At 42.7% G+C, this 27,293-nt stretch overlaps 1 protein-coding gene across 19 annotated transcripts in view; it reads left to right on the plus strand.

The window, feature by feature from the left end:
- Positions 1 to 26,513, plus strand: part of PLEKHA6 (pleckstrin homology domain containing A6) — a 129,924-nt gene extending 103,411 nt beyond the window's left edge. For 11 of the 19 annotated variants that reach the window (XM_072137562.1, XM_072137564.1, XM_072137563.1 and 8 more), the window contains 14 exons: positions 11,057 to 11,206; positions 11,491 to 11,586; positions 11,666 to 11,777; positions 12,250 to 12,389; positions 12,969 to 13,106; positions 18,159 to 18,288; positions 18,373 to 18,482; positions 19,814 to 19,996; positions 20,084 to 20,248; positions 20,461 to 20,478; positions 20,706 to 20,839; positions 22,359 to 22,501; positions 24,029 to 24,185; positions 25,331 to 26,513. In XM_072137562.1, coding sequence (XP_071993663.1) covers positions 11,057 to 11,206; positions 11,491 to 11,586; positions 11,666 to 11,777; positions 12,250 to 12,389; positions 12,969 to 13,106; positions 18,159 to 18,288; positions 18,373 to 18,482; positions 19,814 to 19,996; positions 20,084 to 20,248; positions 20,461 to 20,478; positions 20,706 to 20,839; positions 22,359 to 22,501; positions 24,029 to 24,177 — 1,668 coding nt within the window. In that variant the 3' untranslated portion in view covers positions 24,178 to 24,185; positions 25,331 to 26,513. The other 8 variants (XM_072137573.1, XM_072137558.1, XM_072137570.1 and 5 more) reach the window with 5 other exon arrangements.
- The last annotated feature ends 780 nt before the right edge of the window (positions 26,514 to 27,293 follow it).

Genomic DNA, 27,293 nt, shown 5'->3' on the forward strand with positions numbered 1-27,293 from the left:
CATTCCTGAGCCGCAAGCTCACACCTCCTGAGAAGAACTATAGTATAGTTGAGAGGGAGTGCTTGGCGATCAAATGGGCTCTGGAATCCCTGAGGTATTATTTGGTAGGGCGGCAGTTTACACTGGTGACCGATCACTCTCCCCTCACCTGGATGAGTCAGGCCAAGGAGAGGAACGCCAGGGTCACAAGGTGGTTCCTAATGCTCCAGAATTTTAAATTCACGGTGGAACATCGAGCAGGAAAATTGCATGGGAATGCCGATGCCCTGTCCCGTACCCACTGTCTGATGGCCAAAAGTGTTCGTCCCCACAGGGTCAAACAGAGGGGGAGGGTATGTGAGACACTGAAGGGGTTAACTGTGGATGGGCGGTATGTTTCCCCTAGGTTTTGCTTCTATGCAAGGCCTTAGTGCTGAGGTGGGTTTGTCCAGCACCTTGGACACAGGTGATGGGAACAGCCTAATTAGCCTGGATAAAATGACTCAGCAGAGTTGAGTGGGTTGTCTCTCTGTGGAAGGAGGCTGAGAGGACACAGCTCTGACCTGTGTGTCTGGAGCAGCCACGTGATCTTTGTTTAGTGTGAGCTAGTGGACTATTTGTATAGTTAGCACCCTGACGGGTAGGTTTTCTTTTGTTTATTCAAATACCTGAATGTAAAGGCTGGTTTTATTTTGCTGCAATAAACGCAGGCGAGACCTGTTTGGACTGTACCCTGGTGTCCCTGTCTTGAACTGCATCCTAGCACCCCGCTACCACGGTCTCTACTGGGCCAAATCCCCACATATGGTGCTTCGGATTGCGGGCAGTTCAAAAAGACATACACCTGAAAGGCTTGATACATCCTGCAACATTGCATGGCCTGGGTGAAAGCAGCAGGCAAATTGCAGGATACAGCCAAGATGGAGGACTTTATTAAATACCTGCAAGAGGAGGCCAGAGCTAATCGGCAGCAGCAGCAGGAAGAGTCCCAGGCTAATCGGCAGCTGCAGCAAGCCATGCTCCAGCAGCAGGAGGAGAGGTCCCGTCAGCAGCAAGCCATGTTTCAGCTGCAGGAGGAGAGGTCCCGCCAGCAGCAGGAAGAATCCCGAGCCATGTTCCAGCTGATGATGGAGAAGTTTTCTGGCATGATGGCAGCACCGCAAGCGACGACTACTGAGGGGTCCCATACTGGTCTGCAAGGGTACCCGGTTGTCCAGCATTCCGCACGGGCTGCAGTACAAAAGGCTTTACAAAAAATGGCGACGACCGACGACGTGGAGGCGTATCTCACTGTGTTCGAGCGAGTAGCTGAACGAGAGGAGTTACCGGCTGAGCAGTGGGCAGATGTCCTGGCACCGTTCCTGACCGGCGAGTCGCAGAAGGCTTACTACGACCTGAGTGAAACGGAGGCCCGTAAGTACCCCCAGCTAAAGGCGGAGATTCTGGCTCGTCTTGGGGTCACCGTTCAAGTTCGCTCCAGCCGGGTCCACCAGTGGGCTTACTCAGAAAAATTACCCCCACGCTCCCAAATGCATGACCTGATCCATCTTGTCCGGAAGTGGCTACAACCAGAGGACTGCACCCCAGCACAGATGGTAGAGAGAGTGGTCCTCGACAAGTTCACCCGTTCTCTGCCCTCTCGGCTCCAGCGGTGGGTTGGACAGGCCGGTCCCACAAAAGCTGAGGAGCTTGTGTCCCTTGTAGAGAGGTATCGGGCTACGGAGGACCTTCTACTTACCTCTCCCACACGAAGCAGTGCCAGTGACAGGGTCACCAAACCAGCTGGTAAGACTGCTACTACGGAAAAGGGGAGACATGTCAGGTTGGGAGGGGGTTCATTGGGGGGCGTGGATACCCAGAAACCCAGTGAGGCTCGTGACAGAGGTCATGGCCGTATCCAGTGCTGGAGGTGCCATGAAATGGGCCATATTGCTGCCAACTGTCCACTGTCAGTGGAGCCAATGGACTGCAACCAGACCCGGCGAGTGTCACTGTTTGCCCGGCCAGTTCTGGCGGCAGAGTCAGTCACGGGTGCAGAACCCCAAGTATGCATGGTCACAATCGGTGGTCACACAGTGGAAGCCTTGCTAGACTCAGGGAGTCTGGTCACCCTGGTGCGGGGAACTTTGGTTGATCCTGGACTATACAGTGGGCGGAGAGTGGGAGTGTTGTGTATACATGGGGACACTCGCGAATATCCCACTGCTGTCATCAACCTACATACCCCTTGTGGTACTGTTACCCATGAAGTGGGGGTGGTGGGGACCCTTTTTCATGAGGCTATTATCGGCAGAGACTTACCGGTGTTTTGGGACCTCTGGAGACGAAGACCCACCTCAGGTGCTGTTGCAGATAATGGACATCAGGTATGTCCGGCCTTGGCCCCTGAACCCTTTGAGGCCGATGTACACACACCAGCAGTAGGGGTGACCCCATGTGATGAATTCTCTCCCCTAGAGGTCCTAGCTGGTGAGGTCGAGGGCCACGAGGAGGTGGCCGACATGCTGGACCTTGAGATTTCCCGTGACAATTTTGGGGCTGCACAGCTACAGGACCCTACCTTGGTTAAAGCACGGGAGAATGTCAAGGTGATAAATGGGGTACTCCAAATACCAGGGGCTGATAAAATATACCCCCGAATGGTGATTATTGGGGAACTGTTGTACAGAGTCGACCAGATACGGGGTGAGGAGGTTGAGCAACTTGTAGTACCCCAATCTCACCGTAGGCTGGTGCTAGAGTTGGCACACAAACATGTGCTGGGAGGGCACTTAGGTGCTGAGAAGACCCGAGAGAGGATCCTGCAGCGATTTTTCTGGCCCGGGGTATGGGAGGAGGTAAACCGGTATTGTAGCTCCTGCCCTGAGTGTCAACTTACTGCCCCGGTCTCCCACTTCAGGAGTCCTTTGGTCCCGCTACCGATCATAGAAGTGCCCTTTGAACGGATTGCAATGGATCTGGTTGGCCCCATAGTCAAATCCTCCAGGGGGCACCAATACATCCTAGTTATCCTGGACTACGCTACGCGGTATCCCGAGGCGATTCCATTAAGGAACACCTCCTCCAAAAATATTGCTAGGGAGCTGTTCCAGGTGTTCTCACGCACAGGCCTCCCCAAGGAAATCTTGACTGACCAGGGTACCCCATTCATGTCTAGGGTAATGAAGGAGATGTGCAAGTTACTACAGGTAAAACAGCTCCGCACCTCTGTGTATCATCCTCAGACAGATGGCCTGGTCGAGAGGTTTAATAAGACCTTGAAGGGGATGCTTAAGAGGGTGGTCAGCAAAGATGGGAAGGACTGGGATTGTTTGTTGCCCTATTTGATGTTTGCCATACGTGAAGTTCCCCAGTCCTCCACGGGTTTCTCACCCTTTGAGCTGTTATATGGCCGTTCCCCACGTGGGCTTTTGGATGTAGCCAAGGAGACCTGGGAGCAGGAGAGGACCCCCCACCGTAGTGTGATAGAACACGTCTCCCTTATGCAGGACCGCATAGCGGCGGTAATGCCCCTTGTAAAGGAACACATGACAAGGGCACAAGAGGCCCAGTCTAGGGTCTACAATAGGTCAGCCAGACTCAGGACCTTTAACCCGGGCGACAGAGTGCTAGTTCTGGTGCCCACCGTGGAGAGCAAGTTCTTGGCCAAATGGCAAGGGCCATATGAGGTCATGGAGAGAGTGGGGAAGGTAACCTACAGGGTATCTCAGCCGGGGAGGAGGAAACCCGAACAGATATACCACGTGAACCTCCTAAAGCCATGGAGGGAAAGAGAGTCCCTGATGGCCATGGGAGTAGAGAAGGCGTCTGTCTCCAAGAAGGGGACACCGGAGGTAGGTGTACCCGATGCCAAGGTGCCTGAAGTACGGATCTCGGAGTCCCTCTCCAGGGCCCAGATTCAGGAAGCGAAGGAGTTTGTGCTCCGAAATATGGATGTGTTCTCTAAGTTACCGGGACGTACTTCAGTCATCAAGCATGACATCATAACCGAACCCCACATCCGGGTACACCAAAAACCTTACCGGGTCCCTGAAGCGCGCCGGCTTGCCATATCCGAAGAAGTCAGGCAGATGTTAGACCTGGGGGTTATCGAGGAGTCTAAAAGTGACTGGTCGAGTCCTATTGTGTTGATTCCCAAACCTGATGGTTCCCTACGGTTCTGCAATGATTTTAGGAAGTTGAACGAGGTGTCCAAATTTGATTCCTATCCCATGCCCAGGGTTGACGAGTTGATAGAACGACTTGGACAGGCTAGGTTCTTCTCCACCCTTGACCTGACGAAAGGGTATTGGCAGGTACCCCTGACTGACAGGGCTAAAGAGAAGACCGCTTTTGTTACCCCTGATGGGCTTTTTCAGTACGTGGTACTCCCCTTTGGGCTACATGGGGCTCCCGCCACATTCCAGAGGTTAATGGATCTCGTGCTAAAACCTCACCGGAGTTATGCCTCGGCCTACTTAGATGACATTATAGTCTATAGTAACGACTGGGAGAGTCATCTAGCCAAAGTACAAGCAGTGGTAGACTCCCTGAGGGCAGCAGGGCTGACAGCGAACCCCCAAAAGTGTGCACTGGGTCTGGAAGAGGCCCGTTACCTGGGGTACCGTATTGGGCGAGGGGTCATCAAACCCCAAGTAAATAAAGTAGAGGCGATCCAGCAGTGGCCACGACCTTTGAGCAAGAAGCAAGTGAGGGCTTTTCTGGGCATAGTGGGCTATTATCGCCGATTTATCCCCGATTTTGCGACAATAGCGGCACCTCTGACTGACCTGACTAAGGGTAGCAGGGCGGTGATGGTAAAGTGGAGTGAAGAGGCTGAGGGGGCGTTTCAGCGACTTAAGACGGTTTTGTGTGAGGGACCGATACTGATCTCCCCTAACTTCACCAAGACCTTTATTGTGCAGACTGACGCTTCTGACGTGGGCTTGGGGGCTGTCCTGTCCCAAGTAGTGGAGGGTGAGGAACATCCTGTAACATTCCTGAGCCGCAAGCTCACACCTCCTGAGAAGAACTATAGTATAGTTGAGAGGGAGTGCTTGGCGATCAAATGGGCTCTGGAATCCCTGAGGTATTATTTGGTAGGGCGGCAGTTTACACTGGTGACCGATCACTCTCCCCTCACCTGGATGAGTCAGGCCAAGGAGAGGAACGCCAGGGTCACAAGGTGGTTCCTAATGCTCCAGAATTTTAAATTCACGGTGGAACATCGAGCAGGAAAATTGCATGGGAATGCCGATGCCCTGTCCCGTACCCACTGTCTGATGGCCAAAAGTGTTCGTCCCCACAGGGTCAAACAGAGGGGGAGGGTATGTGAGACACTGAAGGGGTTAACTGTGGATGGGCGGTATGTTTCCCCTAGGTTTTGCTTCTATGCAAGGCCTTAGTGCTGAGGTGGGTTTGTCCAGCACCTTGGACACAGGTGATGGGAACAGCCTAATTAGCCTGGATAAAATGACTCAGCAGAGTTGAGTGGGTTGTCTCTCTGTGGAAGGAGGCTGAGAGGACACAGCTCTGACCTGTGTGTCTGGAGCAGTCACGTGATCTTTGTTTAGTGTGAGCTAGTGGACTATTTGTATAGTTAGCACCCTGACGGGTAGGTTTTCTTTTGTTTATTCAAATACCTGAATGTAAAGGCTGGTTTTATTTTGCTGCAATAAACGCAGGCGAGACCTGTTTGGACTGTACCCTGGTGTCCCTGTCTTGAACTGCATCCTAGCACCCCGCTACCACGGTCTCTACTGGGCCAAATCCCCACAATATATAAACGGATTTTGCAATTGTAAACTATGGGACAAACAATGAAGCTGTGCTCAAATTGTAAGTCATTTCAGGAATGGCATTACTTGAACAGTTTATTGTTTATTTGTTGACTGTGGAACGAGGGGAGTAACTAGGAAAGGCATGGTCCCATAGGTAAATTGTGGTCCTACCCCCAGTCTCATGGTTATACTGTTAACTAAAGGTGTTGGTAGTGTTATAATGTTCAAAATAACTTAAAGGACATCCAACATCAGTTTACTGATGATAGACATTTGTAACTAAGAAGTAACTGAGAAACTATGCTCCTCAGAACTTCGTTTATTACAACTTTATACACCACAATTTAGGCAATATATGATAAAAAATTATGCTAATCAGTCTGGGCCACTCAGGCTATGTCACCGGAGCTCCTCAGAGTGCCTTGTGTTTAATTCATTCACTACCTTGTATGATACAAGTCCTGCTTGGTCCAAGCTGACATCCGAGACTGGATGGGGTTAGGGTTTGCAAGGGGGAGTGAATAAATTATAACACAAAGTTCTCCAGTAACATATAATTTTTTTAAATCAATATTTGGCTTATATTGAAAAAATTTGCATACAGGATATGCCATTTACAGTTACAGATTGTCATAGAGGATGTACAATGGTGATGGCACAAAACAGCGAATCAAAGTCACTACCAAGGAGCGAGCAACGTATATATTATCTAGATGGGAACCGGGCTCGGTAGGAATCGGGCTTAAAGCCAATCTGAAAGAACATTTCTGTAGTATGGGATGTAAATAATTGGAGTTTTATACAAACTCAACAAACAAGGGGGGAGTTTGTGGGGAAGATGGAGGTTTCGATTGGGGGGGGCTACAAGATGGTCAGGTGCAGTGTTTCTAGAAACTGTCCCAAGGGGGAAAGAGCCTATCCTTCAATGGAAGGTGGTAAAGGGGGGAGAGTGGTGAAAGTCGAGCCATGGTCCCCAGGTCTGGAGATATTTCTCTACTGTGGAGTGTGAGGCAGCGGTGAGTTCCTCCATCCTCTGGAGTGATAGGTCCGTGGCAGAGGGGATCCTCATAGTTTTCCAGAGTCTGGGGACCAGTGCCGCTATGAGAAAAAAGCCTGGGAGGAAAGCGTTTGGCAGTGGGGGTTGCAGTAGGTAGCATTGAGAAGAGTAAGTGTGCTTGGCCTTTCTGCAGTACAATACGCGTAACTTTGTTGATCAGCCTAAGGACCATTTGCCAGAAGGACTGAAGTATCAGACACTCCCACTATATATGTGCCATTGTCAGGATCAGTGGATCCTCTGGACCACCGCGGGAGGTGGAACTAGCCAACACCTGGGATCGGAGCCTAGCGGCACCTGGTATTCACCAGAGCCCGCCGCAAAGCGGGTTGGACTAGCTGCGGCAGGATACCACCAGGTCGTTCCCAAGTGTGACTAGCTGGCGGTGGCAGCCGAGGTCGAGATACCTTAGCGGATGACAATCACGTAGTCAGGTCCAGGCACAGGGTCAGGGCAGGCGGCAGAGATGCAACGTCAAGTCCAAGTCCGCGTTCAGCAACAGGAGGTCCAGGCAGGTGGGAACGGGAACACAGGCACACGGAACACAGCAACACGGAGGAACTTAGGTAACACGGCAACACAGGACTCAGGAGCGGGGACACACAGGAATCAGGAATACACAGGAACGCAGGAATACACAGGAATACTCGCTTGAAAGCTTTCTTTAAGGCTATGAGGCAAAAAGATCCGGCAGGGAATGATGGGAGACATAGGGTTAAATACAAAACAGGAAATGACCAGCGCCAATCAACTGCGCACTGGCCCTTTAAATCTGGAGACACTGCCGCGCGCGGGACCTAGTCCGGACGGGAGCGGGAGCCAGGAGAGGTGAGTGCACGGGGGTGGGACCGGGGCAGCGGAGAGAGGCACGGGTGCACCCGCGATCCATAGTATGGATCGTGGGGGTGCCCGTGACAGCCATGGTGCCAGTTGCCTGTCTATATCTCCATAATTCTGCTGGGCAGGAGTGGGGGATTGCATGGAGTCTGGCTGGGACCCAGAACCATCTCGAGATGATCTTAAATTTGGTTTCTTGGGCTTTGTTGGCGATGGAAATTTTGTGGCATAGTTCGAAAGATTTATCCCATTCCTCTGGGCTAAATGTTGTGTTCTGCTCACGGTGCCAGGACTCAACATATGGTGCCGTGGGGTCTGTGCATTTGTCTAGATATCAGGTGTAAATCGCTGTAATTGGCCTTGGTGTATATTCGATGGGGCAGTGCACATCTGTTCGAAGGGATTAGTGTCTCTGTGGGCACTTTCTTTTAATGGACTTGTAAAAGTGTTCCTGTGTCTATTGTGTATTACCATCTGGAACGTGCTGTTATTTTTTTTTTTTTGTTTGGGAGTATATCATCTAGAGGGAAGATCCCTGCGTTTTGTATAATTTTTTGAATGTGAGTATGTTGTCAGATCTGAGTAGGGAGAAAAAGGTGGTTTACTTGCCTGGGGGAAAATCTGGGTTATCGGTAATTGGTGTGAGGAGACCGTTGCTGTCATAGAGCCGATTTGGGCTTTTTCCGCAGGGCTCTCAGGATCTGTTCCGTGATGTACAGGAGTTTTGTGAGGTGGTGTTCATGAGTCATATAGGTGTTCGTCCAGGGAAGGGATTGGAGCGGGGCAGGAGCTTGAGCTGCTTCTTGGCTGATCCATAGCTTGCCGAATTTATTTTGGTACAGATCTAGTATGCAGGCTAGGACAGTTGTATAGTAGTAACCCTTGCAGTTGGGAAGGCCCAGGCCACCCTGTAACTTTCTACGGATCAACGTGCTTCTTGCTATTCTAGGGGGCGAGGATGACCAGAGAAAATGATTCAGGATACCTAATAAACTATTGAAGAAAGATGTGGTGAGTGACAGGGGGATGGTCTGAAAGAGATACAATACAGGCGGTCCCCTACTTAAGGACACCCGACTTACAGACAACCCATAGTTACAGACGGACCCCTCTGCCCACTGTGACCTCTGGTGAAGCTCTCTGGATGCTTTAAAATAGTCCCAGATTGCAATAATCAGCTTAAAATTGTCTGTAATGAAGCTTTATTGATAATTCTTGGTCCTATTACAGCAAAAAAATTTGAAACTCCAATTGTCACTGGGGCAAAAAAAAAAAATTGTCGGGAACTACAATGATAAAATATACAGTTTCGACTTACATACAAATTCAACTTAAGAACAAACCTACAGTCCCTATCTTGTATGTAACCCGGGGACTGCCTGTAACCTGGAAAGGACAGTCATCTTAAGGCAGCTTAATCTGCCTACCCAGGAGATCTTCTTGGACCTCCATTTTAATAGATCCACCTGCAGTGTTCGTAAAAATTTGCCATAATTGAGTGAGAAAAACAGGGAGAGGTTTGCGGGAATGGCTGTGCCTAGATAGGTAATGGCCTTGTTTTGCCAGGTGAAGGGAAAGAGTTGACTAAGTGATCTAATTAGGGCAGTTTGTAGTCCTATGCTCATTGCTAGAGACTTTGAGATGTTAACCTTGTCATTGCTAAAGTGCTCAAAAGTTGAGAGTGAGGACTTAATGTGGGGATTAGAGGAAGTGGGGTCTGTGACGTATAGCAACACGTCATCTGTGAAGGCTGAACATTTGTGATGTTTATCGCCAATCCGAATGCCCTCTACAGCTGGATTGGCTCTGATCGCATTAAAGAGTTGTTTGATCACCAATGCATAGAGGAGCGGGGAGAGGGGGCATCCCTGCCTTGTTCCATTATTGATGGTAAATGGGGGGGACAATGTACTATTTACTCTGACCTGGGCTTGTGGGTGATCATATAGAGCCTTAATTCGTGCAAGCATTAGGGGGGCCAGACGGTCAAAAGCCTTCTCTGCGTCCAGGGAGAGTAACAGCGTAAGGACATTGGCTTTTTTAGCATAGCGAAGGTCTTTCATGTATTGTCCCTGGCCTCCCTGGAAAGAATAAATCCCACCTGGTCCGGGTGGACTGGGGGCCCCATAAGTGGTGCTAGACAGTTTGCAATGAGTTTGGTGTAGATCTTTGCATCCACATTAATGAGGGATATTGGTCTATAGTTGGGACACAATTGAGGGTCCTTGCCTTCTTTGGGTATAACTGTGATGTGAGCTCTAAGGAGGGGAGGGGGAAACAAGACATTGTCAGATATGTAATTGAAAGCCTTAAGGAGACAGGATATGATAGTGTCATGTAGCGTTAGGGCATGTATAGGGCGGTACAGGCAGTCCCCGGGTTACATACAAGATAGGGTCTGGAGGTTTGTTCTTAAGTTGAATTTGTATGTAAGTCGAAACTGTATATTTTATAATGGAAGTTCTAGACAATTTTTTTTCTTTTGCCCCAGTGACAATTGGAGTTTCAAAATTTTTGGTGTAATTGGACCAATAATTATCAATAAAGCTTCATTACAGACATCTTACAGCTGATCATTGCAGCCTGGGACTATAGTAAAGCATCCAGAGAGCTTCACCAGAGGTAACAGTGGGCAGGTGGGTCCGTCTGTAACTATGGGTTGTCTGTAAGTCGGGTGTCCTTAAGTAGGGGACCGCCTGTATATCCATCCAGGTCCGGGGCTTTTACCCGATGGGAGATGTTTAATAACATGCAACAACTCTTCTGGGGTGAACAGGGCTTCCAGAGAGGCTGTGGTTGAGGATGATAGGGACGGAAGGGCGGTTGCCCTGATGTATTTGGATAATGATTTTGAGGGAGCTGGAGCTGGAAACGCGATCGAGTGGGGGTAGGTTATATAAAGATCGATAGTTGGTGAACGCTTTGACAATGTCTTCTGTTTTGTGGACCTGTTCTCCTGCAGAGTTTTTCATCGCTGCTAAAACGTATAATTTTTAGCATAATTTTAATAACTCTATATTGCATAAATTTTAAAGAGTTATAATAAAAGAAGTCCTGAGGAGTATTGCTCCTCAGGGAGTTCTTAGTAGAGCACATCCTATAGCAATGATTTACACCTGTTGTTCTGGTTAACTAGTGTACTGCATCTTTATAGGTAAAGATAAATCCACTGCTGTTTTGGGTTAAAAAACTGCATGCAAAAACACTGAACATGTGAATGTCCCCTAATATCCAATTTAACTTTTTGAGGTTTGAGAAAATCCTTGCAAATTTGCCAAAAACATCCTTATTCCCTATAACCTATATACTGCCGATTTACAGTCAAAGGAATATCTCTAAACAAGCTACAAAACGGACGTGTTGCAATAAAAAAACAAATTACAACTGAAAACAATAAGAGAATTCTACTTGTCCATCTCTATAGGAGAGCCTTGAGAGTGCACTTATGGGAACTCACCAGGAGATGGAGATGTTTGGCAATCAGACAACATTTCCAGAAAAATTACTGCATCGGAAGGAATCTCTCCAGAACCAGTTGATCAGTATCCGTGTGGAGCTCTCGCAGGCCACCACGGTAGGGCATAACAATAAGTGATTTTGTCATTTAATTTCAATTGATTCTCTTGATATAACTTGTTTCTAGAATGTCAATAGCACAATTTAATTTGCTATTAATTATATGGTGCTGTCAGTTAAAGGGTGAAAACATTCACATCAAGAACTTGTTATTCAGAAAGACAATAAATCCTATTTTATTACACTCGTGCATCTGAACATTTTTGAACCCTTATTTACAATTTGTAATGTTTTGTTATGTTCTTTATTCAAGATGGTATAATGAGTCTTAATGTATTCTAGGCATTAAATAATAGCAGCCTGGAGTATGAAGTGTTGGAAGGGGAAGTCTCAGCTTTACATGATGCTTTGTGGGAGCAACTGAACCTTAACATACAGGTATAAAGCAAAAATGTCTTAGGAAGACAAGTCATGTGTGCCAAGAAAGCAATTCATGTCTGGTATTCCAATTTTTTAGAATGAATTGATGAATAGACACATTCAAAGAGAGATCTGGAGGATTCAAGATGTAATGGAAGGACTTAGGAAAAATAACCCCTCCAGGGGTACAGACACAGCCAAACACAGAGGTGAGATTGAGATACCAATATGATTAGACAACATGCTAAGAAAACTCATATTGTAAGTAGGTGGCTCCTTTATAAAGAATATGATCAGAAAGTACCAACCTGGAAGCATTTTCCCTTAAATAGTGGCCGAAATGTATGAAAGTTTTATTTGTTAAAGGACATCTACCACCAAGATCAAGTATTGTAAGCCAAGCACACTGACATACTCTTTACTCGTGTGTGCCCCCTATGGCAGGATCTGCCTTTTAGCGTCTTATGCCCTGGTTTTTACAAAAAAAGGCTTTTAAAATAATACAGATGAGCTCCTTGGAAACTAGGGCATAAGAAGCTTAAAGTATAGCAGATCCTTCCAAAGGGGACACACGCCAGTATGTCAGTGTGTTTGGCTTACAATCCTTTATACTGGTGGGAGATTTCCTTTATGATCACATACTCATTTTGTGTATTCCTTCTTTTGTTTTCACTCTCATAGTTGTTGCAGGGCCTTCAGCATCATTCACATCTAACAGTCCAGCAAGCCCTTTGAGCTCGGCCAGTCTCACCAGCCCCCTCAGTCCATTTTCGCTTATCTCAGGATCTCAGGGATCACCTACCAAGCATACTACAAGTGAAGTAAGTGGTTTCCTCTTATTATTACAAAGAAGCCAGTGATTTAAGAAATTGACTTTCTGTGGTTCATGTGGACAGAGGGCAAATCATAAAATTTCATTTTCTTTTTAAAAATATATTCTATTGTCTGAATATCTTATAATTTAAGTATTTTTGCTTTGATATTATACAACTTCGGATAAAATTCAGATTGTGATTACATTTAATTCATTGCTTAATCAATAGTGAACAAACCTGAACAGCATTAAGTTCAATACCCAGTAATTATCTTGAAAAGAGTGTCACAAATTCTACTTGGTTCAACGGCATTTACTCCACATCTAAATAAAATTGACATGTTCTTGAGTGACTTTGAAAATCATTACAAATGTTCACATTAATTAAATATTATCATTTTTGAAAACCTTTTAGTCTTTTATTATTTTTGCATTTGCTGATCCATTTTTGGACCATTTACCAGTAAACCCGTGACCTTAGATTTCTTTTCTTCACTTTTAATCCACATTTCCTGCTTGTTTTACCTTTATTATTTACCTATTCCAACCCTTGCTGCTAATGCTTTCTGGCTTCCTCTTTGCTCAGGACTCGGGCCCACCTCGGCCCCCTCTCCCTCTTTCGTACACTCCCCTGGATTCTCCTCCAGCTGTTCCTCCACCCCCAGGGGAGGGCCGCTTCCAGCCTTGGCCTTACCCTATCTCTCCCTGCTGGCCACACAGTGAGGTAACTAAAGGGAAAGAAGGGAAACCTAGGGGAGGGTTTAATTTGCATGTCTTAATGCACAAAGGATAATTTACCTTTAAGTGACATTTGTTTATTCAATTAATTGAATTTTTTTTTTCTAGCGGGCAATTTGAATTTATTATATCCCAAATTGTTCCCAAAACATGTTTCTTTCTGATTTCCTCAAAGGCTGTGTTCACATCTCCATAAGGATATTTGTTTTCCTGAAAATAATGGGCTCCATAAGGTTTCCAATTAGAGGGCTGTCGTTTTGCAGAAGGAAGAATGTTGCACACATAACTTTTGCATCTGAATTTGCACCTTATGGAAACTCCAGTGGAGATTGTGAAATGCCTTAAAGGGAACCTGTCACCAGGGACCTCATTTTCAATAAAGACAGGTTACAGAAGCCCAGCACACCAGCATTGCAAATATACCTTTCTGCATCCTCTAAGAATCTGCATTACAATAGAATTGTGTGTTATAACTTACCTTGCACTTTCACAAAATCCTCTCTGTAGTCCCAGGGGTTGGGCTTTGGTTTGGATGCATTTCAAAAAACAGCACTTGACTTGTCTATGCTGCAGACTGCTCAGCTGTCGACCCTCACCTTGGTGTTCCTGTACACCTGCTCCCTCAAGAGTCTCCCTGGGTCTACACAAGAGATTTTGTCAGGGTGCAAGGTAAGTTATAACACACAATTCTATGGTAATGCAAATGCTTAGAGAAAGTAGAAAGGCATATTTGCAATGCAGGTGTGATGGGCTTCTGTAACCTGTCTTTAGTGAAAATGAAGTCCCTGGTGACAGGTTCCCTTTAAATGAAAGTAGACAAGCAGCATTACATGGACCTTACTTAGCATGATTCAATCCATTTACCTTTTTTAAGCCCAGCCAGCTCTCAGAATGTACCAATTCTCTTGTTTGGCTTTTTTTTTCTTAAAACTATAACTTTAGAGCTTATTTATTGTATAGGAACTTGTATTTTTGACAACATAATTAGTGATGGAAGCACTCATTGGAAATAGGGCTGCGCATAGTGGTGAGTACATGTGACAAGTTATCTCTCCAGCCAAGCCTGTTTTCCCAGTTGTATATGACTCTGGAACCATTACAGAACAGAAAGCAGGGGAGCATGAGTAGCTGTGATTACTCCACATCAAAACAGTGTGGTGCCTGCAGAAGAAGAGTTAACTATTTATTTAATTATTTCTATATGATCTAGGGTCTTTACATTTAGCCATAGTCTGATCAGGGGTCTAATACAAAACATCTGCACAAACAGCCATTGTCTGTTTTTTTTTTTAGTCAGAACCTTTTTTTAACAAGGCAGAGAAAAACAAAGCCTTAGGCCCCTTTCACACTTGCGTTTTTCACGCGTGTTTTCTGCGCGTGCTTTTGACGCGCAGAACTTGCATTGCACTCTGACCCATTGTAATCAATGGGTCTTTTCAGACTTGCATTTTTTTTCACGCGCACACGCACGTTTTTTTTTAACGCGCGTTTAAATCTCGACATGCTCTACTTTTGCAAGTCACGCGCGTGAAAAATGCACCATACAAGTCTATGGAGATGCATCAAAAACGCAACGCACTCTGAGACACTTGCAAGTGCAATGGAAGTGCAATGCGTTTTTCATGCATCAATTGCCATAGAAAAGATAGAGCTCAGTCCTGAGTCGATTTCACACGCATTTTCTGCGCGTGAAAAACGCATTGAAATTGCATCAAAAACGCGCGTGAGACACTGAACAAACTCTGACTGAAAACTAATTGCACTCTGATGCAAAATGTGCGTTTCTCACTGACCAAACTCTGATCGCACCCTGATCACACTCTGACGTTATCTGCAACGCAAGTGTGGAAGGGGCCTTACATTTTCCATTTTTGAATAGAGAGACACAACATGAATGTAAATTGAATAGCAAAAGCAAGTGCTTACAAATTGCCGCCTGTTTCCCGGGAGCAGTCTGGAGCATTATTAACAATAGAATAACAGCCCGGATTACCCTTCCCACCCCTTCCCTGGTCTGGCGCCTTATCCAGCAAGTGCATCTTCTTCAAAGAGCAAAGGTGGTAGATCAGTGACAGCTTTTATTTAATAGTGAGGAGCACCCCTGCTAACCAGCGACCCCAGATCGCCTCAAATGTCTTGGTGGTTTTTCTTTTCAGATAGACTCCATATTCTAGTCTAATGATATTATTCATTCGGTTTTTATACTCTCTCATGGTGGGAGGAGAGGTTCAAAATCCAATGTGAGAGGATCTCTTTCCGCGCCTGGTACAAAGCCCATTTATACCCAACACACATAGTTGAGGCTGAGCACTCAAAGAGGTTTGAAAGACCTCGGACAATAGGCGCATTACCTCTTTCCAGTAGTCACCTAGTTCATGACATGCCCATAGCAGGTTAGAGTTATCCTGCTGGTATCGGGGACATTCATAGGTCCGATCTTGAATCTAGTCTTGGGTCTGTATTATCAGCCATTGTCTGGTGTGGGGTCTATATTATCAGCCACTGTCTGGTCTGTAGTCTGCATGATCAGCCATTGTCTGGTCTGGAATCTGAAACGACAGTCATTATCTGGTTTGGACTCTGCATTATCAGCCACTGTCTTTTCTGGGATCTGAATTATCAGCCATTGTTTGGTCTGGGGTCTACATATTCATCCTTTTTCTGGTCTGGGGTTTGAATTATCAGCCATTATCTATTCGGTTTTTTCTGTATTAATAGTCACTGTCTTATCTGGGTTTTGTATTATCAGCAATTGTCTGGTCAGGAATTTGAAATGTTTAAAATTTTGCTCATAAACCTGTTGGAGATTGAAAGTGTTAAATTCATAAATTTTTGCATTTACTTTTTTTTTTAAACTATTGGTTACTTCTAAGGGTGCGGTCACACATAGGGGCAGATTTACTTACCCGGTCCATTCGGGATCCAGCGGCACGTTCTCTGCGCTGGATTCGGGTCCGGCCGGGATTTATAAAGGTAGTTCCTCCGCCGTCCACCAGGTGGCGCTGCTGCGCTGAAAAGCATTTGAACGCGCTGGAGTTCACCGGCTCGGGCTGAGTGAAGGTAAGTGCAAGCTCCGCGACAGATTTTTTTTTTTAAATGCGGAGGGTTTTCCGAATCCGTCGGGTTTTCGTTCGTCCACGCCCAGCCCCCCCCCTCCCCCCAATTTCTGTTGCGTGCACGCCGGGACCGATGCGCCAAAATCCCAGGGCAATTCAGGGGAAATCGGCGCAAATGGTAAATATTTGGGTAACCCGTCGGGAAAACGTGAATCGGGCCCTTAGTACAAGACCCCCATAGTGTTAACACATGCATTTTCAAATGCATCACAGCGATGAGAAGTGCAGATTTGCAACAAATGCATTAAAACTGTGTTAACATATATGTTAACACATTGTTAACAATGGAATTAGGCAGATCTCCTCTTCTCAGCTGTTGTGATGAGTTTGAAAATGCATGCGTTAACACCATGTGTGACCGCAGCCTCATATGTCGCCATCTACCTGGGGTGTTACTAGAGTGCTTAAAAATGCAGGCCACTGCCTCAAATGCAAATTTTACAGTATAAAATTTACTCCTGTATATAACCACCTCATATGGCTTGTGTACACATTATCAGCCACTGTCTTTTCTGGGGTCTACATAATCAGCCATTGTCTGCTCTAGGGTCTACATAATCAGCCTTTGTGTGGTCTGGGGTCTAAATTATCAGCCATTGTCTTGTATGGAGTCTGCAGTATCAGCCACTTTCTGGTCAGGGGTCTGAAACAGCAGCCATTATTTGGTTATGGGTCTGCATTATCAGCCACTGTCTTTTCTGAGGTCTGCATTTTCAGCCAATGTCTGGGCAGAGGTCTGAAACAATATGGATCTTAAATTACATGGAATACACATTTTAGTGCATTCTCTTAATGTTGCAGCTTCTTTTCAGAACCTTTTTAGGTTGTGTACTTGTGTACAGTAATAATGCGCCATTTTCTACAATTGTTAAAGGGGTTGACCACTCTTTTACATTCATTGCCCATGTGCTTTTACTGCCTCAAAGGGGTATTCCCACAAAGACAAGTTTCTTAAATAGCACATTCTCTAATTCACTGTTATTAACAAAATACAGCATTTCACAGATATAATTTCAACCTGTCTCTATCTGTCCTGGTGTACACAATCTAAGTTGCCCATGGACACAACCCTGTAACTTCTTACTTAGGGTCAGGGAAGCCATCTTGGATTTCTGTGTGTTGGCTGTGGAGCTGAGTTTCTCTCTCTCTGGCATATCTCTTTCTATGTGTACTAGTACAATGTTCAGAAGCTAAATAACAGTGTATATAGACCTTTACCCTGATAATCTTCCCAAACTGTCAGCTCACAAAACTAGCTGGATCATAGTGTGTCTGCTTAGAGAGTTCCCACACCCTGGAATCTTGCACTGATCATCACTGAGTGATAGGAGTTGAAACAGCAATAAAACTGAGTAAAATTGTGAGGTAAAGGGTTAAAAATTATCTTTGTTGTGTTAACATCACTAGCAGATTGAAATGTGAGTATTTTCTTTCATGAAAAACCCCTTTAATAATAATCCCTGGATGCTCACCAAATGACTGATCATCCCTGATGCTTCCTTTATTGCTGTGTGCAGACTCTCTAAACATAGATCCTACACTGATAAATAGAAGGGACCCGCAGCAGAAGATTATGACTTATCCTGCTGCTCCCCTCCCCCCACCTCCCTGAGTATCTCAGTGAGACGGAGTGAGAGAAAAAACACATACTAGAGACTGCCATTACAGACAGAGTGAATGAGAAACAGAAAGTTGTGTAGAAATGCAAAGTGCAGCATGTGGATAACATGTGAATAACAGGGAAAGGCTGAGGCTCTCACCGGAGGCAAAGACACAGATACATATAAATGCTGAGACCTGTCTAATGGAAGAAATGCAGTAAACTTGTCAGTGTTCCCTTTTATTCTCTCCCTTTTTGCTACTTTTTATTTTCCTACTAAGTTCATTAATGTTTGTACTTAGCAACTGATTTTATTTTGCAGTTAAAGTCAGGCTTAGAGTCATACAAGAGAGAGTCCCCTCATCTCTCAACATCTCTCCCTAATGAAGGAATTAGCTCCATGCAGACAAAACCAGACCAGGAGAATGAGAAACAACAGGCCATCAATAAAGGTAATACAATATGTTTACAAGGAGTTTTTATTATATGGGAATCCAGGGGAATTTCTTATTTATTGTCTTATGATGGTTTTTAAGTTGGAATTGTCCCTCCACGAACTAAGTCACCAAATGACGAAGGAACAGTGACAAAACCCACAGTGTTGAGAAGAGGAGGTAGCCATGCACCAAATGGACAAATCTCACGGGTAGGAGACTTGTAACTTTGTTTTTGTTTTATTTTTATAACCTTGTATGATTCATTTTTCGCTGTGTTAGTGGGGAGTTCATAATAAATGTCCTACTTTCATCAGAATATTGTTCTTCGGTCTAAGATTTGACATGATGTTTTAGAGCTGTCATGGCTCCATCTTTATAGAATAGATCTTCAAATACTCTGCATATACTACCATTAAATCATTCTGGCTGCACTAGAGAGATCTGAGAAGCCTTCTGCACTTATTATTGATTTAAATGTGTTACTTTTAGGCAGAAAGCTACTACTCTCCTCTAGTGGGACTGAAGGTACACAATATTTTTTTTATTTAGTAAGGCCGTTTTCAAACAGATAACTTATGGCCACATTCATTTCGTTAAAATTATAGAGCATGTCCTATTTTCTCATGTATAGTATTTTCCTTATATATTTCTCTAAAAAGTCTATGGGAATGTTTAAAAAATGTGTTGCATATGTGCCCCGTATGTTGCCGTATATATGTGCATAATCTAAGGAGACCAGAACCAATGGGAGGTGAATCCTGTCAGCCAGGCAATAGTCAGCCATTCATCATTTGCCAGGCCATTGTATTTTATACGGATAAGGTACAGATAGAGTGTCATATGTACATATATGGATGAAAAATGTCACATGTATATGAATTCATACAGCACAGAAATAAAAGACTGGATAAATTATAGGCTTGTGTGAAAGGGACGTAAGGTTGCTTTCACACAGCCGTTGTGGGGACATATATCCGGCTGGAAGTGTGCGGACTGATATACGTCCCCATAGACAGCTATGGCACCAGGCATGTTTATGAGTGGGCACTTAGCTTCACTTTGGAGAGGCTGCTCACACTTCCTACTCTATAGCACACTGCTGTATGCTTACATACATGTGTGTGAAAGGAGCCTAATACTGTATCTTGGCAATAGAACCTAGAGGAAGGTTCACTGTTGTTACCTGGTAAAGAAAAAGTTAGTAACTCAATGGCTGTGTCCCATTGTTACTGAGGTTTTTTTTTGGCTCTTTTAAGGTAGTAATGTTGTGAGAGGTGATGAAATAACTAATTGCACTAATGTACAGCTATAGTCAAACTTATGAAAATACAATTCTTTTTTAATCTGCTTTATGAAAACTGTGGAAATGCAACTATTTTGCCGTCAATATTGGAAACCAGGATAGCAAATAACTGGTCGCAGTGAACACTTGCCCTGTATTTGCTGGTTTACATTTTTCTAGGCCAGAGTCAACGGGCTCAATCTTGTCTGTGTTTAGCCAAATTTATATTTATAGATAATATATTGATATTTCTGATAGGAGCGTCCAAAAAGTGCACTTTTTCCCAGTGAGGTAAAGTCTAAAATGAGTGTTGAGGAGCAGATTGATCGGATGAAGCGCCATCAAAGTGGCTCAATGAAAGAAAAGAGACGGAGTCTTCAGCTTCCATCTGGCCAGCAATCGGAGACCAGCACTATAAAACCGGTGAACACATACCGAGTAGTGAGTCAAACTTTACCTGCATAGTTCTAGCTACGTAATGCAAATTCAGGAACACATTGATCAGCACACATCACTCTATATTAACAGGTTCGGAGACATCGTAGCATTCATGAGGTAGACATTTCAGACCTTGAAGCTGCCATCCGTTCCCAAGAGTCCCAAAATGCATATGAATCTCCTCGAGAAGAAATCGCCCGTCTGCGCAAAATGGAACTGGACCCTTCAGGCTTTGAAGTGGATATAAACAGAGAGGTAAATACTTAAAACACAACCATATTAAATTCAGTCACTCTTCTTTAACTCACCTGTATAATTCCTACCCCTCTTTTCCTTTTGTCCCCTCACCTGCCACATTCATTATGTTGCCATCACTTACATTATTTTTCATGTCCTACAACGTTTATCTCTTTACCAGTTAACTTTTTCCTATTTGACCAATATAATTGTTCCCCTCTATGTTTCAGATCAACACACCAGACAAGGTGCCACTCCCTGAATTTTATACCAGATTATGACACTTTGCCATATACAGATCTTTGTAACATAACATTCCCATAACTTTGTGTCATATATGTTATATATCAGTCCCCATGATCACAATGCATGTCATTACTAACATCCTACATCTGTGACACCTTGTACATTGTGTGCAGGCTGCATCCTTTGCACTGTATGTATCACACTATGTATGTCCGTCTCTGTGTCTCAGCTCTCCACCCCAGACAAGGTGCTCATTCCAGAGCGTTACATTGATATGGAGCCTGAAAGCCCTCTGAGCCCAGAGGAGCTGCAGGAGAAGCAGAGGAAAGTGGAACGGATAAAAACACTTATCGCCAAATCAAGGTTTGACATAGTTATATTTCATATAATTTCATGTATAGAACATAGTGAAGTGATTGTGCAGGTGCATGTCTGCTATGACTGCTATCCTACCTACACAGGAACATGTGCTTGGACCATTGTTTGCAGCCTGATGAAAAGACAGCCTACTATATTGCATTGTATGGTAGAAACAATCAGACCTCTTGGGTTAAAATACCCTGCAAATACAGAAGAAGAAATGTAAAAAAGAGTTAAATAAATATAAAACCCTAAAAGTCTAAATATAAAAATAAACCAAAAAAAATCATTAATATGTTAGTTATCGCCATGTCCCAAATGTTATTCCCGGCGGTCAACTCTACGATGGAAAATAGCGGCTATATGTCCGAATCACCATTTTGAAACTGTTCTGAAAATGTTAATAAAAAATGTTCTTAAAGTTATACAGTCCAAAAAAATAGTAGAAATGATTAGCATAAGAATACGGTGAAATAAAGATTTTTTTTTTTGTACATAAGGTTTACATTTTTTTAAAACTATTAGAACCTAATAAAACCTAAAAAAAAAAATAAATAAAACTAAAAAAAACTAATATACAAATTTTTGGTATTGCTGTGATTGTACTGACCCAGAGACTAAAGGAGAAGTGTCATTTAAAGTGCACAGTGGGGGACATGTATCATAAGTCCGGTTTTGTCCATCTGTTTTTTGGGACTTTTCTTGACTTTTCTGCTGCTCAGATGTATCTTATTGGTTTTTCCCTATTGATACATATGGCGCCTGGTCTTTATTAAATTTGCAGCTTTTTAAGACAAAAGTCGCAAATAGTCTACAAAAGTGGCAATCACATCCAATCTGATTTCTATGCCTGGTCAGGGGCAGCCATAATTTGCACCAAAATTTGGTACTTTTTAAAAAAGTCACAACTTTCACATCTGGATTCAGGTGCTAACTTATGGAATACTGCAGAAAACTAGACAATAGTGAACTTTTAAAGGAGACTGTTTTAGGTGCAAAAAAAGCCGCAAATGAGCACAAGCACCATATAAAGGGAAGCCAAAAGTTTGATACACGTGTCCCAATGAGTCATAAAAATAGTGCCCACAAGAAACTGACGGAAGTGCATGTTTTCATCAGGATTTTTTTTCCTACTTCCGACTACACGGCATGGAATATTATATAAATTGCCACAAGGAAGTACAATTTGTTATGCTGGAAGCAAGCCGTCATGAATCTCCTGACATGGAAAAATACACATACACAGCAAAAAATGGAAATGCAGAAAAAGAAAAGGACATTGACAGGAAGGGGGTTAAACAGCAGCACCATTATATCCACCAATGATCCAGTGCTGGTACTCCTTCAGTTCTCTTGTACTTTGTTTACAAGCACATGACCATGAAATGACTGTGCTTTAAAAAATCTGCTTATAGATTAATCTACATATTTTAAACCTTATTTTGTAAAGTGTGGTTATCTAATAGTTGATTGTATTTTGATGTTATTTTACAGCATTTTTTCTTTTCTTTACATTCCTTAGTCTGCAAAATGTTATCCCATTGAGTGATTCTGAAATGGAGTTGCCTCCAGATCCTGAATCTCAGCTTCAAGAGCAGGAGAAGCGCATTGAGCTATCCTGTGCTCTGGCAGCAGAAGCTTCTCGTCGTGGACGTCTGCTGTCAGGTGAACAACCCGATTAAGCTTTCATCAGATCATACTGACTACAGTTATGCTGTAAAGGGATAGTTAAGAGATTTTTTTTTAATATTTAAGAGATTTGGGACAGATGGAGAGACATCTTTTCCAGAACTGGACTAAATTTAGACATCATTGAAAGCGGAAGAGCTTAATAATACTACAATACATCATATACATAAGGGTTTCATATTGAAGTGTGAAGAAATTGCATCAGACTTACTCAGTACTATAAGTGAATTGAATAACCCAACCTCTGCATTGGGTTGAAAGTTTTGGGTGACGGTACAATTTAATGCAACCTTTTACAAGGATAGAGAGGTTCAGATGGATGCACAGTCCAGTGGCTTTTACTTGTATATCACTGGCATTATACAATAGTCTGTCCTATAGATGTTTCTCTAAATTAGCTTTTCTTTTGTCACAGACATGAGCTCATTATCTTTCAGGAACATAGAGCATGAGGGGTCTCTTTGGTATCAGCTGCAGTAACTTTACCTGTAATTTTCTCTATCGAATACCTCAAGCACTTGAGTGTGCAACTCATAAGATTGCTGAAATAGTTCTTTTCCATCAATATAGCATTTGACGTTACTTTACTGCACATTGGTTAAGTAGCATCAATGTGCAAAAGTATTTTATAGCTATTCCAATGATTCATAGTTTAAAGGAATAAACATCCAATTCTTTGGAGGGAGGGAGACTCGCCCGATGCTAAATCAGTTTTGATGCAAACATTGATGTTAATGCAATAATTGTTTTTAATAATATTAATAAGCTACTAAAATATCATCATTACCATTTGTTTGGTATTTGATCCTTTCCTAGAAAAACATTGGGTAGGTGTAATTTAATACTGTCTTGTTAAATTACATTATGCTTCTGCTGTGCCAATTGGTGATCAATCCTTTTTATTATTTTCTATAACAAGACTTTAGCATGAAGAGAGAAAATTCAGTTTCCAAAAATCTAGCAAATATACCACAAATACCATGGGAAGTGGCAATAAGTTAACATTCCAGTACAGGCGGTGCCCTACTTAAGAACCCCTGACTTACAGACGACCCCTACTTACAAACGGACCTCTGGATTTTGTTAATTTACTTAACTTTAACCTAAAGCTACTATAAACAGTTATAAACATTATCAACGGTGTCTGCAAATAAGCTTTATTGTTATTCCTGGTTCTTATGACAACCCAACATTTTTAAAATCCAATTGTCACAGAGACCAAAAAAAATTTGAATGGAGTTACAATTATAAAGTATACAGTTCTGACTTACATACAAATTCAACTGAAGAACAAACCTAAAGAACCTATCTTGTATGTAACCCGGGGACTGCCTGTACTGAGAACATATATATTGTCTGCAGTTTTGATATTTTATTCTCATAGGTTTGGAGACGGTATTAGATTCTAATTCCCTTTTCTCCTTCTACCTAACATAGACACAGATATACACACTAACCCCTCCATGCTTGCTGCATCATCTCATTCTCATTTTCTGTTTCCAGCTATGTGTGCCACCCCGAGCCCCCCTACGTCTCCCACGTCCCCAGCTCCTCAGACCCTCCCTTCCTCTCCTGAGCTCACGACTCTAGGGGGCGGCAGCAACAGCAGTGACAGCGCTGGGGAATACAGTGCGAACATCATGTGTGTCTGAGCCACAGTGTAAGAACCTACTTCCCCTTTATATATGCCAATGATATAATATATATTAATAGACATAGTTTTCTGCAAGGGCTCAGAAAACTTTAGGAAAAGTTTAGGATTATATGCATGAAACATGTTTTTATAATGTATTAGGTTCTTATGTTTGAGAATAGAGTTCATGTGAAATCTCTGATTTTGAAGACTTTGTGAAATCTTTTATATTAGCATTTTTTATTTGGCTCCAGGGTTATTTGCTTGATTTAGTTCTTTTCGCAGAGCTACTTATAATAAAATCACCCAGAATCGTATCTTTAGACAGTATCTACTGTAGCGACTGCAGAAGTTTAACCTTTTTGAACAGAAATTGAATTACATGATTCAAAAATTGAGTGATAGATGTTCTAGTAAATAGTCGTGTGATGGCATTCCTGCCAGAATTGGTACATCTTAGAGAAGTGGAAACAGTAAGACATCTCAACAATTTTATAGGTGACTTTGGAGACTACAATATACCACTAGGTGTTATTATAAAGCAGGTCAATCACAAATAACCTATTTTAAGATATTAATACTATTCTTTTTATCCTCATTGTTAACAAAAATTACAGTAAAAACTAGACCACCAGACCAGAAATTAAAGGGATTGTCTGTTGTGTCCACAGCAAATGCAGTTGGTAGAAGCTTGAACCCCCAAAAGCTAGGTTAGCTATGGTAAAGTTGAGGACCATCCCTTTAAAGTTGAACATTGGTTTGTAGGGGCAACAAGGCAAGTTTTTCTTTCAGATATTTGATAAATTATATTAAAACTGCTTTATTATTTTTTTTTTTTGGAGGTTTAGATTTCTTATATGGATCCCTCCAAAAAAAATCTGGCAAAATTAAAGAAAGCATAGAGTGAACATTTCCCTATGCCTCTATAGGCTTACTTTTAAAATATCTTCTCTTTCATTCTTTACCTATTTTTCCTTACCATCACTCTTCCCTTTTTTTAACTTTTCCGTACTTTTTCCGTCTTTGATCCTCTCCTCTTCCACTTTCTACTTTTTGAACTGAGCTCTCCTTCCTTTTCCTTTACTATACCCTTTACTATGTCTTTATTTTACCTCTCTATCACACAAATTGAATATTTAAGCTGAATTTCTTTTCTTTACCATTTTATACAGCTCAGGCAGCCGCGGCTGCAAGGTTACACAGAGCCTAGTTGTTGTATAGGCATTCCTTATATGCTCCCACCTGATGCCTGATGATTTCACTTCAGTTGTCAACCTTCAACAGAACCACACCTGCCATGGAGAGAAGATCTTGGAATGAATGGAGACAAATTGCAGCATTAATGGAAAAGTAGTCTCCAGCTTTACTATTCGTATCGACCTTTGGTGGATGGTTAATCTCGGCAGAATATTCTGGTATATCCAAGAACACATGCTATATGAGAATCTGCATGATAATCACCAAGGTGTTCTGCCTGAATAATTTATTGCTGTTGTCACAAGGATCACTATAGCTTTATAGGAAATCACTTATGAAGGATTAGGACACCAACCTCATTCATATAATGACTGATCTTTATGATTTCAGTGACTTTATGGCTTATATAATGCTCATTTGTAACAATGAATGCCTGCAGCATCCCCCAAGCTTAAGCTGCATTTTCTTTGTAAAGCAATAACCACTTCTGAATATCATTCCCATAAACCTTCAGCTATATTCTATGTATATATTGTGCCAGGATAACATTTAGCCTGCCACAGTCATTTTGCATAGTGTACAAAACATATCATTCTCTATATATAGCTATATATATATATAAATATATTTTACTTTATTATACAGAATATTTATTGTATGTATATAATTATGAGATGTATTGGTCGTATTGTTTATGAAAGCTACAGATGTATGGGCCCCATTTTATTCTAGGAGTCAAGTCACCAGGACCTGAATGGATGAAAAAATATTGCATCGCAACGAAATGCCTCACATCGTCTGTGGCTCATTTCTGATTCTTTTTCCTTTTTAGTTCCTAATCTATGTGTAATAAACACATGTAGCTTAACTAACTAAAATTGAAGTATTGAACTGGAAAAAAATGAGTAAGGCAGATACTTATGATACTTGTGCTAAACAAAAATGTATAGGCTTTTGCAAAATATCCTCTTTATCTTTTCATATAACTCTTAAATTTGTACAGTGCATAACATGTCTGCCCAGAGATGGTTGAACAATGGGTTCAGTTTCTATAATATTGCTCTGCTTTAATACCAGACATTTGTCGACCATCGGATCCATTAGTATGGTACTGTTTTTGTATGTTCGTCAAGCATTGGAAGAAAACCAGTTTATATCTTCAAAATAACGACATTACTTGGGGCCTATTTCCACATCAACCTCACAATACTGATATATTGTCACAGGTACCAAATGGAAACATCTGGTAAACCACTGAGTGTATAGTTTATTCCTACGGGTGATAAAAAAAGAGTTCCTGGCTGAATAGTGGAAGAGGGAACATGAATGTGTGGTATAATTTTGTAAATACAGAGAAGTCTTGTACATGCAGGTTTTAGCTTTGTGTTCTTTGTCAAAAATGCCTTGTATATATACCCAAAGGTTTGCTGTGATCTAAAGGGAAAATATGGGTAAAAGGATTTTTTAAATATTATATTGAAAATTTTGACTGTGGCCTTCAAAATTGATATTCATATGTTCATGCTAACAAGTGTGTGAGGCTGCTTATGTTATATATGAAAGGAAAACTCCAGTCTTTTTTTATAGCTTTACCTAAATGATGTTCTACCTGTGATGGGTAGTATTTAAAATTGTTCAACCAAAATGTTCCTATCTCTTTATTTAATATTTTATTTAGAACAGAGTTTCCTACTTTCTAAATCTTTTTTTTAACCTGGATAGAACATATCTGGTATAACATTGTTTCTACCTGTAATTCTACCCTAGCAAACCACTGACAAGTTTGAAGAAAAAACTGCTGCAATGTTTTCCTTCTCTACAGCGTTAGGCTCATTTCACTCTACCATTCCTTCTTTCCTCTGCCCAAAAAGTAAAGTATAAAGGTTCAACGAGGGCTTAACAGAGTTTTAATGTATTACTTAAAAATACCATTGACAT

The sequence above is a fragment of the Engystomops pustulosus genome, chromosome 2 (genome assembly GCF_040894005.1).
Source record: "Engystomops pustulosus chromosome 2, aEngPut4.maternal, whole genome shotgun sequence".
NCBI lineage: Eukaryota > Metazoa > Chordata > Amphibia > Anura > Leptodactylidae > Engystomops > Engystomops pustulosus.